The 18,322-nt window shown below is 37.5% G+C and overlaps 1 protein-coding gene across 3 annotated transcripts in view; it reads left to right on the forward strand.

Moving 5' to 3' along the window:
- TAX1BP1 (Tax1 binding protein 1) overlaps window positions 1-18,087 on the forward strand; it is a 91,815-nt gene extending 73,728 nt beyond the window's left edge. For all 3 annotated transcript variants that reach the window (XM_041728185.1, XM_041728186.1, XM_041728187.1), the window contains 2 exons: window positions 16,278-16,360; window positions 16,985-18,087. In XM_041728185.1, the coding sequence (XP_041584119.1) occupies window positions 16,278-16,360; window positions 16,985-17,186 (285 nt within the window). In that variant the 3' untranslated portion in view covers window positions 17,187-18,087. The remainder of the gene's footprint in view (window positions 1-16,277; window positions 16,361-16,984) is intronic.
- The last annotated feature ends 235 nt before the right edge of the window (window positions 18,088-18,322 follow it).

Consider the following 18,322-nt stretch of genomic DNA (forward strand, 5'->3'; position numbering starts at 1 on the left):
AATAAATAAAATCTTGAAAAAGAATCCTTTTTGAGATATAATTGATAAATAACATTAGTTGAAATGTACAACATAATGATTGACTTTGTACCATGAAATGATCGCTACAAGTCTAGTTAACATTTATTATCACACATAGTTACAAGTTTTTTCTATTGTAATGAGAACTTTTAAGATTTAGTCTCAGCAACTTTCGAGTATATGATACATTATTATTGGCTATAGTCACAGATTATTACTAAGTAATTTACTATATTCTTTTGTAGATGTACTAGGTCGGAAGAAGCAGTATTAAAGACATGTAATGCTTCTTCAGTATGCATCTTTTCATTTTAGCATTTATACCTCACTTTAAATTTTAAGGTAGACTATATTATCTTTAGCTAGAAAGGAGGTGTATTATCATCCCCCCCCCCCCCCCGAGAAATAGTCTTTTAGGCATCATTAGTATTTAATAATCTTTCAGCAACCCAATACAGATAATTTGAGTTCCTTTGTGTAGCATGTCATTTTTATTTTTATTTCATTTAAGATTTATTTACCATATAATAAATAAATTCTTTTCCTCATAGCACTTTTTTCTTTTGGATTTCCTGTGCATTAAGATGAATTTAAAAGAAATGCTTTATCGTGCTCTTTGCAAGTACAGCAGTAGCATGACCTGTTTCTCATTTAATCTAGTTTGCTGCATTTAATTGCTATTAACCTTTGCAGAAACTGAGCAGTGTTCAGACAGGCATGATTTTAGCCCTAGTGCTCAACACCCATAATGGAGAAAAATGTATTTCTCTCTCCTGCCTTTTGGCCTCCTATGTCCATTACTGGGAATAATTAGGGAAACTGTCAGAACTTTTGTAGCCTATTTAAGGTCTAGAGTATAATCTTACTGCTTTTTCACACCTTTACTTCAGATTTTGCATATTTAATCTGATCATTCTTGGCACAGATGTTACATGTGACAAGCCCTTCTCTTCTGTAGTCATCTGCTTCAGTTTAATTAGCAGAATGTTCTTTCTGATCTGTGTGCTTTGCCCTCCTGCAAACCCATGAGAAGCAGTGTTAGAGTCTTGTGCTCATTTGCTGACATGCTTAGATTTGGTAATGAGATGGAAGGATTCTTAATAGGCACACCTTGGATAATTGTATTTTGCAATCAGAAGATTTTTTCACTTTGGACAGAAACTAATTTTTATGTACATTTAGTCTTTAAAAAAAAATCCTTGTCATTGCAACAAAAATCACTTGCAAGTGAAGTATTTTAATGAGTAATTTTTAGAATGTAGAAAGCAGATTTGAGTTTGACTTGTTCATTTTCTCTGGTCGCTGCCCTGGGAGTAATTAACAGCCATAGGACCTCAGAGTCAGGGTTGAGGCTGCCTGTTCTCCAACCTACTCCAGTCATATTTGCCAGATCTCCTCCCTTTTGTACCAGATACTGGTCAGCGATCAGATTAAAAGCTTTTTGTGACTCCTTTTTTTCCTAATAATTGCAATAGCAATAGCTATAGCATCCTAATTATGATGATGCTCATGCACCAAACATTTCTCTAGCCAGCTAGTGCATGGTTCTTTAAACATGTTAACTCATTTGTTCTTCAGAGCAGTCCTGTGAGGTAGGAACTCTTAGAATCCTTTCTTTTATAATGGAGGAAACAAAGATTAACTGGCTTGTTTCATCACACACAGCTGGTAAGGGTACAGTCGGATGAGGATATGAACCTCATTGGTTTCCCTATAGGAGGTCTGATCCTAACCACTTACCAGTCTATCAAATAGACTAAACCAGAGGTTCCCAAACTTCCAGTTCATGGCATTTTTGGCTTCTACTACTAAGTAAATTTTTTTTTTTTTTTATGATACTCTATAAGCCAAAGAAATACTTAGCAATTTCCTAACAAATGTAGTAACCATTTGAAAAAAAGTGTATACTGAGTTGAAAAATTCTTACTTTTCATTCTTAAATTAATAAGGTTACTAATGGTATGTATGTAGTTATTGACCAATGTACAGCTTCTCAAACTTTGGGAATTTGGACAGACTACCTTCATTTCCTGATTCACATTGATTTTCACGAAGCACATGCTTTATATTTCAGCAGCTGCCAAAATCCTAGCTGCTTCTCAAAGATACGGTGTCAGTGAAGGGAATGTAGCACTGTCTAATGTTGAAACTCTGAGCTATGTTGAACTAGCTGTTCACAGTGATATCTGACAAAGTGTGGAGTGTTTCTGCATATTTCATCAACTTAGAAAATTAAAACTATCCCATAGTACCCTGTGAATTCGTTATTGTGCCCTAGCAGTGGGAACCATGGCTCTGAACCCTTGCTACTCAAAAATACAGTATATGAACCAACAGATATCTTTTTCTTGAAAGGGAGGGAGGGAGAATGAGAGAATCTTAAGAAGGCTCCATGCCCAGCAGGGAGCCTGACACAGGGCTTTATCACATGACCCTGAGATCATGACCTGAGCTGAAATCAAGAGTCAGACACTCAACTGATTGACCTTTCCGGGCACTCTCACCCCCAATTTTTAAAATTTTGATGAAGTTGAATTTATCCTTTTCCTTTTTTTTTTTTTTTTTGCTTGTACTTTTGTTGTCAGATCTCAGAAACCACTGCCTAATCCATAGCCTAATCCCCTTAGGTAGGAAGATTTGTCCCTGAATTTTCTGTAGTTTTGCTCTTATATTTAGGTTTTTTGTTTTTTGTTTTTTTCTATTTTGAGTCAATTTCTGAATATGGAAAAAAATAATGGAGGGCAGCCCGGGTGGCTCAGCGGTTTGGTGCCACCTTCGGCCGAGGTTGTGATCCTAGAAGACCCAGGATCGAGGAGTCCCACGTTGAGCTCCCTGCATGGAGCCTGCTTCTTCCTCTGCCTGTGTCTCTGCCTCTTTCTCTCTGTGTCTCTCATGAATAAATGAATAAAATCTTTCTTTTTTTTTTTAAAGATTTTATTTATTTATTCATGAGCAACACAGAGACAGAGAGAGGGGCAGAGACACAGGCAGAGGGAGAAGCAGGCTCCATTCAGGGAGCCCGATGTGAGACTCGATCCCGGGTCTCCAGGATCACGCCCTGGGCTGCAGGCGGCGCCAAACCGCTGCGCCACCGGGGCTGCCCTAAAATCTTAAATAATAATAATAATAATAATAATAATAATAATAATAATAATAGATCTTGCTGAATTATTTGCTTTCTAATTTTTTAAGTTTTTTTAATCTTAATTCTATAGTTACTATAGAGTGTAATACTAGTTTCAAGTGTACTGTATAGTAATTCAGCAGTGCTGTACATTATTTTGTCTTTCTCTGACATTTGGCATTATATTCTCTAGCTCCATTTCATTGCAAATGGCAAGATTTAATTATTTTTCATGGTTGAGTGATATTCCATTGTATGTTTGTACACCACATCTTTATCCATTCATCTGTTGATGGATACTTGGATTGCTTTCATGATTTGACTCTTGTAAGTAACTGCATTAAACATAGGGGTGTATGTATCTTTTTAAATTAGTGTTTTTGTATTTTTTTTGGTTAAATACCCAATGTGTGATTACTAGATCATGGGGTAGTTCTGTTTTTAACTTTGAAGAACTTCCAGTTCTCCACAATGGTTGCATCAGTTTGCATGCTCACCAGCAGTGCACGTGGATTTCTTTTTCTCCATGTCCTAACACTTGTTTCTGTGTTTTTTATTGTAGCCATTGTGACAAATGTGAGGTGATAGCTCATTGTGGTTTTTGATTTGCATTTCCCTAATGATGAGTGATGTTGAGCATCTTCTTATGTTGGCCATTCATCTGTATGTTGTCTTTGGAAAAATACTTGTTTCTGTCTTCTCATTTTTTAATTGGATTGTTTTTTGAGCATTGAGTTGTAGCAGTTCTTTATATATTTTGGATACTAATCCTCTATCAGATATGTCATTTGCAGATATCTTCTCTCATTCAATAGGTTGCCTTTTAGTTTTGTTGATTATTTCCTTTGCTCTCCAGAAGCTTTTTATTTTGATGTTTTCCCAGTGGTTTGATTTTGCTTTTGTTTCTCTTATTTCAGGAGACCAGTCTAGAAAAATGCTGCTACAGATAGTGTCAGTGAAATTACTGCCTGTGCTCCCTTCTAGGACTTTTCTGGTTTTATTTCTCACATGTAGGACTTTCATCCATTTTAAGTTTACTTTTGTGTAGTAAGAACGTGGTCCAGTTTCATTCTTTTGCATGTAACCGTCCCATTTTCCCAATACCATTTGTGAAGAGATGATCTTTTTGCCCCCTTGCATGCTCTTTCCTGCTTTATCAAAGATTAATTGACCATATAATTGTGGGTTTCTTTCTTTCTTTTTTTTTTTTTTTGTGGGTTTATTTTCCGTTCTGTTCCATTGATGTGTCTGTTTCTATGCCAGTACTATACTGTTTTGATTACCCTAGCTTTGTAATATAACTTGAAGTCTGGAGTTGTGATACACCTCCAGTTTTATTTTTCTTTTTCAAGATTTCTTCGGCTATTTGGAGTCTTTTGTCATTTTATACAAATTTTAGGATTCTTTGTTCTAGTTCTCTGAAAAATTCTGTTGGTATTTTGATAGATTGCATTGTTTCTGTAGATTGCTTTGGGTAGTATGGACATTTTAACAATTTATTCTTCCAGTTCGTAAGAATGAAATGTCTTTACATTTCTTTGTATCACTCCTAATTTCTTTCATGAGTGTTTTTTTAGTTTTTAGAATATAGATCTTTCACCTCTTTGGTTAGGTTTATTCTTCAGTGTCTTAATGTTTTTGATGCAACTGTTAATGGGATTGTTTTCTTAATTTCTCTTTCTGCTGTTTCATTATTAGTGTATAGAAGTACAACAGATACAAGACATTTTGTATCCTATGACTTTACTGAACTCATTTATCAATTCTAGTTATTTTGGGGCAGAGTCTTTAGTACTTTATATAGTATCCTATCATCTGCAGGTAGCCAAAGTTTTACTTCTTCCTTACCAATTTGGATACCTTTTGTTTCTTTTTGTTGTCTCTTTGCTGTGGCTAGAATTCTAGTAGAGTTTGAACAAAAGTGGTGAGAGTGGAATTCCTGTCTTGTTCATGATCTTAGGGGAAAAGCTATCAGTTTTTTCCAATGAGTATGATGTTCACTGTGGGTTTTTCATATGTGTCTTAATTATGTTGAGGGTAGGTTTTCTCTAAACCTACTTTGTTGAGGGTTTTTTTTTTTTTTTTTTTTAGCATGAATGGATGTACGTTGTGAAATGCTTTTTGTGCATCTACTGATAAATATATAGATTTTATCTTTTCTGTTACTGATTTGATGTATCATGTTGATTGGTTGTGAATTTTGAACCACACTTGTTGCATTCTAAAAAAAATCTAGGTTGTGGTGAATGATTTTTTAGTTTATTGTTGGATTCGGTTTTATAGTATTTTGTTGAGGAATTTTGCATCTGTGTTCATCAGATTAGCCTGTACTTTTTTTTTTTTTTTAAGATTTTATTTATTCATATGAGAGAGAGAGAGAGAGAGAGGCAGAGACACAGGCAGAGGGAGAAGCAGGCTCCATACAGGGAGCCCGATGTGGGACTCAGTCCTGGGACTCCAGGATCACGCCCTGAGCCAAAGGCAGACACTCAACCCCTGAGCTCCCCAGGTGTCCCATGTACTTTTCTTTTTTATGATGTCTTTATCTGGTTTTGTTATCAGGATAATTCTGGCCTCAGAATAAATTTGAAAGTTTTCCTTCCTCTTTTAGTTTTTGGAATAGTTTGAGAAGAATAGGTGTTAAATTCTCTTTAAATGTTTGATAGAGGGATCCCTGGGTGGCGCAGCGGTTTGGCGCCTGCCTTTGGCCCAGGGCGCGATCCTGGAGACCCGGGATCGAATCCCACATCAGGCTCCCGGTGCATGGAGCCTGCTTCTCCCTCCGCCTGTGTCTCTGCCTCTCTCTCTCTCTCTGTGACTATCATAAATAAATAAAAAATTAAAAAAAAAATGTTTGATAGAATTCGCCTATGAAGCCGTTGGGTCCTGGATTTTGTTTGTTGGTAGTTTTCTGATTATTCATTCAATGCCACTGCTAATGATTGGTCTGTTCAAATTTTCTGTTTTTTCCGATTTTAGTTTTGGTAGGTTTTATGTTTCTAGGACTTTATCCATTTCTTCTAGGTTGTCCCAATTTGTTGGCATATAATTTTTCATAATAATCTCTTACAACTGTTTTTATTTCTGTGGTGTTGGTTGTTATTTCTCCTCTTTTCATTTGTGATTTTATTTGAGTCCTTCCTGGGTTTTGAGGGTTTTTTGGTATGTGTGGTGCTTTTGTTGTTCAAAGAACCAGGTTCTGGTTTCATTGATTTTGTTTGTTTGTTTGTTTTTTGTTGTGTTTTGTTTTAGTTTCTTTATCATTCATTTCTGCTCTAATCTTTATTATTTCCTTCCTTTTGGTTTTTTGGTTTTTTCCTAGCTCATTTAGTTGTAAGGTGAGGTTTATTTGAGTTTTTTCTTGCTGCTTAAGGCAGGCCTGTATTGCTATAAACTTCCCTGTTAGAACTGCTTTTTTTGCATCCCAAAGATTTTGGTCTGTTGTGTTGTCATTTTCATTTGTTTCCTTGTAATTTCTTATTCTTTGATTTCTTGGCCCGTTTGTTATTTAGTATTTGTGCTATTTTCAGATTTTTTTTTCTTGTGGTTAATGTTTAGTTTCATAGTGGCGTAGTCAGAAAAGATTCCTGGTATGAGTTCGGTCTTTTTGAGTTATATGAGACTTGTTTTGTAGGCTAATATGTTGTCTACTCTGGAGAATGTTCCATGTATACTTGAAAAGAATATGTATTCAGCTATTTTAGGATGGAATGCTCTGAATATATCTGTTAAATCCATCTGGTCCAATGTGTCATTCAAAGCCACTGTTTCCTTGTTTCTGTTTGAATGATTTGCCCACTGATGTAAGTGGGGTGTTAAAGTCCCTTACTATTATTGCATTACTATCAGTTAGTTCCTTTATATTTGTTATTAACTGTTTTATGTATTTAAGTGCTCTTGTGTTGGATGCATAAATTACAATGTTGTATCTTCTTATTGGATTATCCCCTTTATTTTATATAGTTTCTTTGTCTCGTTAGTCTTTTTTTTTTTTTTTTTTTTTGCTTTGTTTTGTTTTTAGATTTTATTTATTTGAGAGAAAGCGAGCACAAATGAAGGAGAGGGGCAAAGGGAGAGGGAGAAGCAGACTCCCCGCTGGGCAGGGGACCCCCCACCCACCCACCCACGGGGTTCTGTACAGGACCCTGAGAACATGACCTGAGCCAAGGCAGACGCTTAACTGTATAGGATTTGTTTTAAAGACTTTTTGGTTCCAATATAAGTATTTCTACTCCAACCTTTTCTTTTCACATCCATTTGCATGATATGACCAATGTTTCTCCATCCCCTCATTTTCAGTCTACAGGTGCCTTTAGATCTAAGGTGAGTCTCTGGCAGCCTGGATGGCTCAGCAGTTTAGTGCCACCCTCAGCCCAGGGTGTGATCAAGCCCACATCAGGCTCCCTGCATGGAGCCTGCTTCTCCCTCTGCCTGTGTCTCTAGCTCTCTCTCTCTCTATGTCTTTCATGAATAAATAAAATATTTTAAAAAAAAGTCTCTTGTAGACAGCATATAGATAGATCTTGGGTCCCCCCCCCCCCCCTTACCTCATATCTTTTGATTGGACCCTTTAGTCAATTTACATTCAGATTAATTATTATTTCTTCAAATAAATTTATGTTCCCTTTTCTCTCCTTTTTTCTGGGATCCCTGTAAAGTGAACACTTATGCTTGGTGGTGTCATGTTCCCTAAATCTGTTCTTACTTTGTGTGATTTTTTTCTTTTTCTCACTTGCGCAGCTCGATTACTTTCCATTACTTCAGTCTTCCAGGTCATTAATTTGTTCCTCTGCTTCCTTCGCCCTGCTATTCTATCACATGTATTTTTAATTTCAATGATTGTGTTTTTCATCTCTGATTGTTTCTTATTTTTATCTCTGTGTTAAGGGTCTCACTGATGTTTTCTATTTTCTATTCTTTTCTGAAGTCCAGTGAGTATCTTAATGATCATTACTTTAGATTCTTTATCAGGCATTTTACTTTTCTCTGCTTCACTTAGGTCTCTTGCTGTGATTTTTGTCCTGTTCTTTCATTTGAGACATATTCTTCTGTCTCCTCATGTTGCCAAACTCTGTTTCTCTGTGTTAGAAAAGTCAGTTATGTCTCTTGGTCTTGAAAGTAGTGGGCTTGGGGTGCCTGGGTGGCTTAGTGGTCGAGCATCGACCTTTGGCTCAGGTCGTGATCCTGGGGTCCTGGGATCTAGTTCTGCATCAAGCTCCCTGCAGGAAGCCTGCTTCTCCCTCTGCCTGTATCTCTGCCTCTCATCTCTCATGAATAAATAAATAAAATCTTAAAAAATAAGAAAAAAGAAAGTAGTGGGCTCTTTTAACAAGTTGGCCTGGTCCTCTTCCATAGGAGATGAGCAGCCACTCCCAAGATAGGACTGGCTGTGGCTGCTTCCCAAAACACAGGCAGGCAGGTTTACAAGTTGTATGTGCTGGTCCTCTTCCACAGAGAAGGTATAGTATGGAGACTCAGCAGTATGGAGACTCGGCTGGCTGAGGCTGCTGTGCAAAGTGTATGGGTGGGGTTGGTGTAGTTTCAACAGTGTATATGTGTCCTCCACTGGAAGTTGAGGGAGAAAATGTAGGCAAGGTTTGTGCAGGTTGTCCCAGGGAGGGGACCCAGAGTACTGGGACTAAGACAGGCTTGGCTGAAGGAGTGTGGGGCATGGCGTAAGCAAGTTAGTGTCTGCTGATGCCTTGCTGGTTCCCAGTCACATGGTGACCATGTGATTATGCTGGGGACAGTGGCTCGGGAGAGAAATGGCACCTGCCAGATTCTTTGCTTAAGAGAAGTTATTCAGGGAACTCTGACTTCAGTAACTAACTCTCCCTCCTGTATGCCCCAAGCCCTGTTCAGGCTGCTGCTTCTACCTGTATCTCTGTGGGCTGTTTGCTGGGCGTCTCAGTAAGGATGGCTCAGCTTCCCATTGCCCTCTGGGCTTTCTCAGATTGAGCCTGCTGATTTTTAAAGTTCTAGAGGATTTAAGTCCCAGCTGGTTTTAAGAACTCATGAAATTTGGCCCATCCAATATTCAAAGCCAAATACTATGGGGATTTGTCTTTTCCTTTTAGGCTCCCGGTGTTGATAGTTGCTTCTGACACGTCTCTGCCCCTCTGGCTCCCTCTGGTAGCCACACTTGAAGGGTTTAGCTCCCCACCACATCTCTGCTCTTCCTACCCTCTTCTTTGTAGCCTTTCTCTACATTTTGTTTTGGAGTTTTGTTCTGCCAGTCTTCAAGTTGTTTTTTGGGTTATTTGCACTGATAAGTTATCTAGCCTGGGGCGAGGTAAATAGAGGGTCCTACCACTCTCTTTCCTGGAAGTCTGCTTTCTCATTTTTAAATATCTTTATGTAGTTAGAATTTAGTGACACCCTTCATTGACATGCCCTATTACTAGAATTGGATATTTGGCAGAACTTAAATAGTAACATCTCATAAAAAGGAGAATGTTGACTAATACTATGTAATAATACAAAGTTTCAGGGATACAGATAAACTATACTTTTATATAAAAGTTAAACAGTCATTGTTACTCTTTTCTTTTTTTTTTTAAGATTTTATTTATTCATGAGAGAGACAGAGAGAGAAGCAGGCTCCATGCAGGGAGCCCAATGTGGGACTCGATCCCAGGTCTCCAGGATCATGTCCTGGGATGAAGGCAGCGCCAGACGGCTGAGCTACTCAGGCTGCCCAACTCTTTTTTTTTTTTTTTTAAATTAATTTTTATTGGTGTTCAATTTACCAACATACAGAAAAACACCCAGTGCTCATCCCGTCAAGTGTCCACCTCAGTGCCCGTCACCCATTCCCCTCCAACACCCACCCTCCTCCCCTTCCACCACCCCTAGTTCGTTTCCCCGAGTTAGGAGTCTTTATGTTCTGTCTCCCTTCCTGATATTTCCCAACATTTCTTTTCCCTTTCTTTATATTCCCTTTCACTATTATTCATATTCCCCAAATGAATGAGAACATACACTGTTTGTCCTTCTCCGATTGACTTATTTCACTCAGCATAATACCCTCCAGTTCCATCCACATTGAAGCAAATGGTGGGTATTTGTCGTTTCTAATTGCTGAGTAATATTCCATTGTATACATAAACCACATCTTCTTTATCCGTTCATCTTTCGATGGACACCGAGGCTCCTTCCACAGTTTGGCTATTGTGGCCATTGCTGCTAGAAACATCGGGGTGCAGGTGTCCCGACGTTTCATTGCATCTGAATCTTTGGGGTAAATCCCCAACAGTGCAATTGCTGGGTCGTAGGGCAGGTCTATTTTTAACTCTTTGAGGAACCTCCACACAGTTTTCCAGAGTGGCTGCACCAGTTCACATTCCCACCAACAGTGTAAGAGGGTTCCCTTTTCTCCACATCCTCTCCAACATTTGTTGTTTCCTGCCTTGTTAATTTTCCCCATTCTCACTGGTGTGAGGTGGTATCTCATTGTGGTTTTGATTTGTATTTCCCTGATGGCAAGTGATGCAGAGCATTTTCTCATGTGCATCCAACTCTTTTCTCTTACATATTAACCTTGGCCATAGCAAATGTTTTGTATGCTATTGAACTAAAGTAATTCTTACCAGCTTAGTAAAAGCTTTACTAAGTGGTGGACCTTTCTTCCTTGACATTATTAACTCCTGAGTGATACTAAATATTCCCATTAATAATTCTTAGCAAAGGCAGAATTAAAGCACAGTCTGAGATATGCTGATTATATAGTTCTGTTGTCCAGATCTTAATGATTCAGGTGTGTAACTCAGTCATTAGTTCCTCAATGTATATTGCTAGTTTAATCATGATTGCATTTTTTTATAGTTATAGAGTACACATAATAAGTTTACCATCTTGGGCATCCCGGGTGGCTCAGTGGTTTAGTGCCTGCCTTCCGCTCAGGGCCTGATCCTGGAGATTCGGGATCGAGTCCCACATCAGGCTCCCTGCATGGAGTGTGCTTCTTTCTCTGCCTGTGTTTGTGTGTGTGTCTCTCTCTGTCTCTCTCATGAATAAATAAAATCTTTAAAAAAAGTAAGTTTAACCATTTCTGTAGTGCTGAGTTACATTTACATTGTTGTGCAACCAATCTCCAGAACTTTTTTCTTCTCAACTCTTTGCAGCCTATGGCAACCACCATTCTACTTTGTCTCTATGAATGTGACTATTCTTGATCCCTCATATAAGTAGGATCATACAGAATTCATTCTTTATGACTGTCTTTTTTCACTTAGCATAATGTCCTCAAGATTCATCCATTTTGTAATACGTGCAAAATTTCTTTTTTTTTTTTTTTAATTTCATTTATTTATTCATGAGAGGCAGTGAGAGAGAGAGAGAGAGAGAGAGGCAGAGACACAGGCAGAGGGAGAAGCAGGCTCCATGCTGGGAGCCTGACGTGGGACCCGATCCCAGTTTTCCAGGATCAGGCCCTGGGTTGAAGGCGGCGTTAAACCATTGAGCCACCCGGGCTGCCCCAGAATTTCCTTTTTAAGGCTAAATAATATTCCATTGTATATAGCACATTTTGTTTATCCATTCATCCATTAATAAGACATTTGGGTTGTTTCCATTTTTTGGTTATTGTGACTAATGCTGCTACAACCATAGATACACAAATATATCTGTTCGAGTTTCTGCTTTCAGTTCTTTTGCCTGTATATCCAGAAATGGAATTGCTATATCATATGGCAATTATATTTTTACAATCATGATTACATTTTGAATTTAGTATAATTAATGCTATTTAGTATAATAATTTTAGTAATCTTAATTTAGTATGAAACCTTATTTTGAAGATTTTACTTGAGACAGCAAGAGAGAGTGTGTAGGAGGGGCATAGGCAGAAAGAGAATCTGGAGCAGACTCTGTGCTGAGTGTGGAGTTCTACATGGAGCTCGATTCCACAACATGGAGCTCGATTGACCTGAGCTGAAATCAAGAGTTGGGATCCTTACCAACTGAACCACCCAGGTGCCCCTGAAAACCTTATTTTGAATTTAATATTATTAACCTTATAAATTTCTTTTATTGTCTAAGAGATCAACCTATTTTAACACTATTTCAGAAGTTCAAGTTGGTTATGTACTTTGAGAAGAAAGTAAGAATTTTTAATTTATTTTATTATTTATTCATGAGAGACAGAGAGAGAGGGAGGCAGAGTCACAGGCAGAGGGAGAAGCAGGCTCCATGCAGGGAGCCTGACGTGGGACTTGATCCCGGGATCTCCAGGATCAGGACCTGGGCCGAAGGCAGGTGCTAAACCGCTGAGCCACCTGGGCTGCCCGGAAAATAAGAATTTTTTAAAAATACTGTTTTACTCTGTTTCTTGGTTACTTTTAATTTTTTAAGTAATCTCTACACCCCAGCATTGGGCTCAGACTCCTAATCCCTGAGATCAAGAGTTGCATATTCTTCCGATTGAGGCAGCCAGATGCCCCAAGAATTTTTATAGACTAGATTTTAAATTAGTATCTCATAAGTTTTTGAGTTTCATATAGAGCTTCAGTTTATTGTAGATTGTTTCCTTTGTTTTGTCGTAGAAATAGTATTGTGATCATGGGTTTCCAAGTGGATAAACAACATAAAGTGGTTTAGATCTTTGTGGAGAGTAAGGTCCTGTTAAAAATGTTTTCTTAAGATTTAATTATTTGAGATTGTTCATAAATACATTCCAGTTTGGTATTCCCAATAAAATTTGCTTACAAAATTATTTTGGCAGTTTAGCTAACAGACTGGGTATTACACCTTAAAACCTATTCAAAAATATTTTTGCATTGATTATTTTCAGTACTAAAATGTAATTCTTTGGCAGTTTGGAACAGAAATCCTTCTCAAATAGAATACATGATTCTGGGATTCCTGAGTGGCTCAGGGGTTGGGTGTCTGCCTTTGGCTCAGGGCATGATCCCAGTCCAGGGATCGAGTCCCATATCAAGCTCCTTGTGAGGAACCTGCTTCTCCCTCTTGTCTGTGTATTTGGTCCTCTTGTGTCTCTCAGGAATAAATAAATATAAAATCTTAAAAAATAAGATTCTCTTTTTAATTTTTATTTTTTAGAAGATTTTATTCATTTGAGAGCACAAGGAGGGAGAGGGAGAAGCAGACTGCTGCGCAGGGACCCCAATGTGGGGCTCAATCCCAGGACCCTGGGATCATGAGCTGAGCTGAAGGCATATGCTTAACCAACTGAGCCATCCAGATGCCTGATTCTCTGCCTTCTTAAAGAATACCTAATATAACCTTGATGATTCAAACTTATTAATTTAAAAATGAGCATTAAATAGTATCTCCGTGTTTTGTTAGTAAAGCTTTGTGATCCAGTGGCCATTCTGAGTTTTTGTCTGCGTTTCTTTTTACTAGTTAGCCATTTTTTTTGTTGCTGACAGTAGGCCTGCCTGAGTAACCTTACTTCCCAATCTCATTTCTTTGAGACCAGTATGATTTTGAAAGTTAATTAGCCAAGCTTGATGAGTAAAATAGAATAAATGTATTTGTGAGTGAAAATTTGGTCAGTTTGCATGTTAGGGTCAAGAGATCTTATATGAATTGGCTATTCAGAGAACTTATGACACACTTTCTGGTTTCTAACTGTTCTCTGAGTAGGTGATTTCTTATTTCATGAGCACTATGTCTCTTTACAACTTCTGGAATTCTTCTGTTGAGTCCCTCTCCCCTTTTATTAGGTAATATGTGGTAGAAGATAAAGACAGAATAATGGGGGTCTATCATTACCAAATTATATATGGCTTAGAAAGTATAAAAGTAAAAAAATTGCTCCCTCATCCCATGGTTAACATGTCAGATAGGTTGACATAAGTCTAGCACTTTAGCAATAAACTCTGTTAGCTGATTCACGGAAGCAGTAGATTGGTATAGGCTATATTTTTGTTTCCTAGAAAGTTGAGTTTTATGTTTTAAATTTTGACTGCTTTTTATTGTGAGTTAGTAATACAGTTTAGCAGTTAAAAAATCACCTCAAATAGGCCATAATGGAGACTACAAGGTATCACTTCTGTGCACCCTCTTTTCTCATGAAGAGCTACTTTGAGTTTGGTGTTAGGAGGGCCAGGGTCAGTCTTCAGTTTATCAATAAATATAATTATAACCTCTTTCAATCTTACTAAAGATTAGAAGTTGTTTTTCTGTTTTGTATCTATTTCCCACTTTGCAAAACTATACAAAGGAAGGAAACAGAGATTATTTTAATGTTACCACACTGGGAAAAATATGTACATAGTGGGTTATTTAGTGAGGAATTGTGTAAACAAAATATTTTCTCGTGATTAATATAAAATAAAAAAGAGCCCCCTGCGGGATCCCTGGGTGGCTCAGTGGTTTAGCACCTGCCTTCAGCCCAGGGCGTGATCCTGGAGTCCCAGGATCGAGTCCCACATCGGGCTCCCTGCATGGAGCCTGCTTCTCCCTTTGCCTGTGTCTCTGCCTCTCTCTCTCTGTCTCTCATGAATAAATAAATAAACCCTTAAAAAAAAAAAGAGCCCCCTATCCTTTCTTGGACCTTTCAGGAAGGGATAATCACCAGAATAATAGCCAAGTAACTTCCCCTACCTCTTACTCTCCCAAAAAGACAAGTCAGTTTGTCTTTTGTTTCCTTTGTCTTTTGTTTCCTTTGGGTTTCACACCATACAGGCTTTCTTGGTGCCTTTTACCATGACAGACTTGACTACTTAGCTTGTTAATGGCAGCTGTGGAACAAGTGTAACTGCCCAGCAATATAATATAAAGACTTTCATCAGTGTCTGCTATACTTGTTTATATAATGTTAGTTCATAACATGAGAACAATTAACTGCTCAGAAGAAAGTAAATGGGCATGTGGGGGATGTTATTGCTTTTGATATGAAGTGGGTCTGTTTTTGGCTGTTGATTCAGAGCATACAGATCTCTAAAAATTGACCACAGTGGTGTGGGCACCTGGGTGGCTCAGTTAAGTGTCCGACTCTTGATCTCAGTTCTGGTCTTGATCTCAGGGTTGTGAGTTCAAGCCCCATGTTGGGCTCCACACTGGGTATGGAGCCCAGTTAAAAATAATAATAATAGGGATCCCTGGGTGGCGCAGCGGTTTGGCGCCTGCCTTTGGCCCAGGGCGCGATCCTGGAGACTTGGGATCGAATCCCACGTCGGGCTCCCAGGGCATGGAGCCTGTTTCTCCCTCTGCCTATGTCTCTGCCTCTCTCTCTCTCTCTGTGACTATCATAAATAAATAAAAATCAAAAAAAATTATAAAAAAAAATAATAACCACAGGGATGTATGGGCATAGAACTCCAAACCAGTGTTGTCTTTCAGATTTATATATAGATTTTTAGGAATCTTCCTTGACAGTCTCTTAGATATTTAATACTGAATTTCATTCTTTCACGACAGGATTTTGAAGCCACTGGTTTGGTACATCTTTAACATAGTTTTCCAGTTCGATTAGCTTGTGTGCGTACCCAAGAACATACACTTGCAAACTTGTATTTTACTAGTTCTATAATTTCTATGTGTCATGCAGTGGGATGTATGTTGTCAAAGAGGGTACTGTCTTACAGATTTATTGAATGAGAATAATAGGAAAAATAATGTAGTCTTAAGATTTTTATGAATTCAGTCACCTAGTGTATGGAATGATAAAAGGTTACCTGCATATTGGTTCAAAAAAGTCTATGCATTCATACTTTATTCACACATAGAGGTGTGATATGTTTGTTCTCTGTTCCACTAAGTACTGCTTTTTATTTCAAAAAGGTAAGACTTAGTTTATAGTGAAATGCTTTATAAAAATTGACTTTTAAATCTGTATTTAGGGCAGCCCAGGTGGCGCAGCAATTTAGCGCTGCCTGCAGCCCAGGGTGTGATCCTGGAGACCTGGGATCGAGTCCTACATCAGGCTCCTTGCAGGGAGCCTGCTTCTCCCTCTGCCTGTGTCTCTGCCTCCCTCTCTCTCTCTCTCTCTCTCTCTCATGAATAAATAAATAAATCTTTAAAAAAAATAAATCTGTATTTATGTGAAATTCTAATTGATAACAAGTAAAATTTTAAAAGTAATCTTAATTCCTTTCTACTATGCTTGAATTAAGGAATTTACGTTGTTTCACTTTTCTCAAAAGTTGCAAAATTATTTTTTGCCTAGGAAGATGAGAATGTGCCCACTGCTCCTGATCCTCCAAGTCAGCATTTACGTGGGCATGGAACAGGATTTTGCTTTGATTCCAGGTAATTTTTCTCTTTCCTCTGTAGAATTTGGATAATGTAGATGAATGGTTCTCAAAGTATGGTCCCTGGAAACTTGTTAGAAATGCAAATGATCAGGCTATACCCCACACCTTCTGAACCCAAAACCCTTGGTGTGGGTCCCAGCAATATGTGTTTTTAACATGCTTCTAGGTGATTCTCCAGGTGATTCTCATGCATGCGGTCCTTTGAGAACCAGGGCTAATAAATACTCATAGTTAAAGTGGATGAATCCTGTTGGGAAATTATAAGCTCATTAATTTTTAACAGAAAATGCTGTTTGTTAAACTATAATTAAAGATTGAGGAATTCTTGTTAATCTTCATTTTATGTAATATGGTTGAATTTTTGGGATTTTTAACAAATTTTTTTGTCACTGTGAAACTCAATTTAGAGGCTTTATGAGTGGTTTACATAATTGTTAGTAGCAAGTATTTAGAAGCAGAAAGAAGTTTCTGAAATAACTGAAGATTTTCAAGGTAAGTCATTCAGAGTGAATATCAGCTTAACTAGATAAATATAACATTGTCATATTCTGAAGATTATGCTGTTAGAAATTTTACTTATTAGAAATATGTAATTCTTTCCTTTTCCTATTTCTTCAAGCTTTGACGTTCACAAGAAGTGTCCCCTCTGTGAATTAATGTTCCCTCCCAACTATGATCAGAGCAAATTTGAAGAACATGTTGAAAGTCACTGGAAGGTGTGTCCAATGTGCAGCGAGCAGTTCCCTCCTGACTATGACCAACAGGGCTTTGAAAGGCATGTGCAAACCCATTTTGACCAGAATGTTTTAAATTTTGACTAGTTACTTTTTCTTATGAGTTAATAATACAATTTAGCAATTAAAAAAAAAAAATCACCTCAAATAGACCACTATGGAGACCACAAGGTATCACTTATGTGCACCCTCTACCACACTTTTCTGACCAAGTGCTACTTTTGAGTTTTGTGTTACTAGGGTCAGAGTCAGTCTTCAGCTTATCAATAAATATAATTGTAACCCTTGTTAATCTTACCAGCTTAATAACACCAAAAAATCTTACCAGCTTAAGAAAAGTTTTTCTGTGTTTGTATCTTTATTTATTCCCCAGTTTGCAAAACTATATCAGTAAAGGAAATGATTACTTTAATGTTGCCACACTGAAAATATATGTATGTAGAGTGTGTCATTTAGCATATTTACAAGTTTCTGTTGACCTTGTTGATTGAGCATGACTACTAAATATTATGTAATAAAAGTAATTTATCATTTACAGTCTTGCAAAGTAATTCTTTGAATATAGAAGCTTCCATAATATAGCCCATGAAAGGAGGTTTTTTAGCCTTCTTTAGAAATGGAGCTGCATGTAGAATGAGATCACATGCTTGCAGTATAGCAAACACCTTTTTATATTTGAAATGTTTGCTTTTAGGAATAGAAGGCATATTTTGCTAATTTTACGACATTTTAGACCGATCTGATTATTTTTAAGCCATCTTGAAGTTGTATTTCTATCTAATAGGAAAATGGAACAAGATAGGTTATAGTGCAGTTGTTTCATATTAAATGATCTAAACAGTGGTGTTTGTGGGATAAAATCACAGAAAATGTACCCATATCTTTTTCACATCTTCTTGATTAAAATGTGATTATAAATGCAAATCAATGTGTTCATTATGTCTCTGTATAGTATTCTCATTATCATTAAAGAGGACACTTTTTTGGAGATGTTAATTGTCACATTTATTTGAAAATTTGCAGTAGCTTTTCATTAAGTCTAAACTTTTATTTGTTTTTGGTCTGGGCCTTTAAGCAAATTTCTGAATGGTTATTTCTCTTTTAACGTTAAGAATTTATGGACTTTGAGTTTCCTTTTTGTAGTTATCAAAATATTTAAGCTTGTCTTAAGCAAATTAGCTAGGATGTTAACCTAGTACTCAGTGCGGTGGCATTATGGTGTG

Source organism: Vulpes lagopus, chromosome 13 (genome assembly GCF_018345385.1).
Source record: "Vulpes lagopus strain Blue_001 chromosome 13, ASM1834538v1, whole genome shotgun sequence".
NCBI lineage: Eukaryota > Metazoa > Chordata > Mammalia > Carnivora > Canidae > Vulpes > Vulpes lagopus.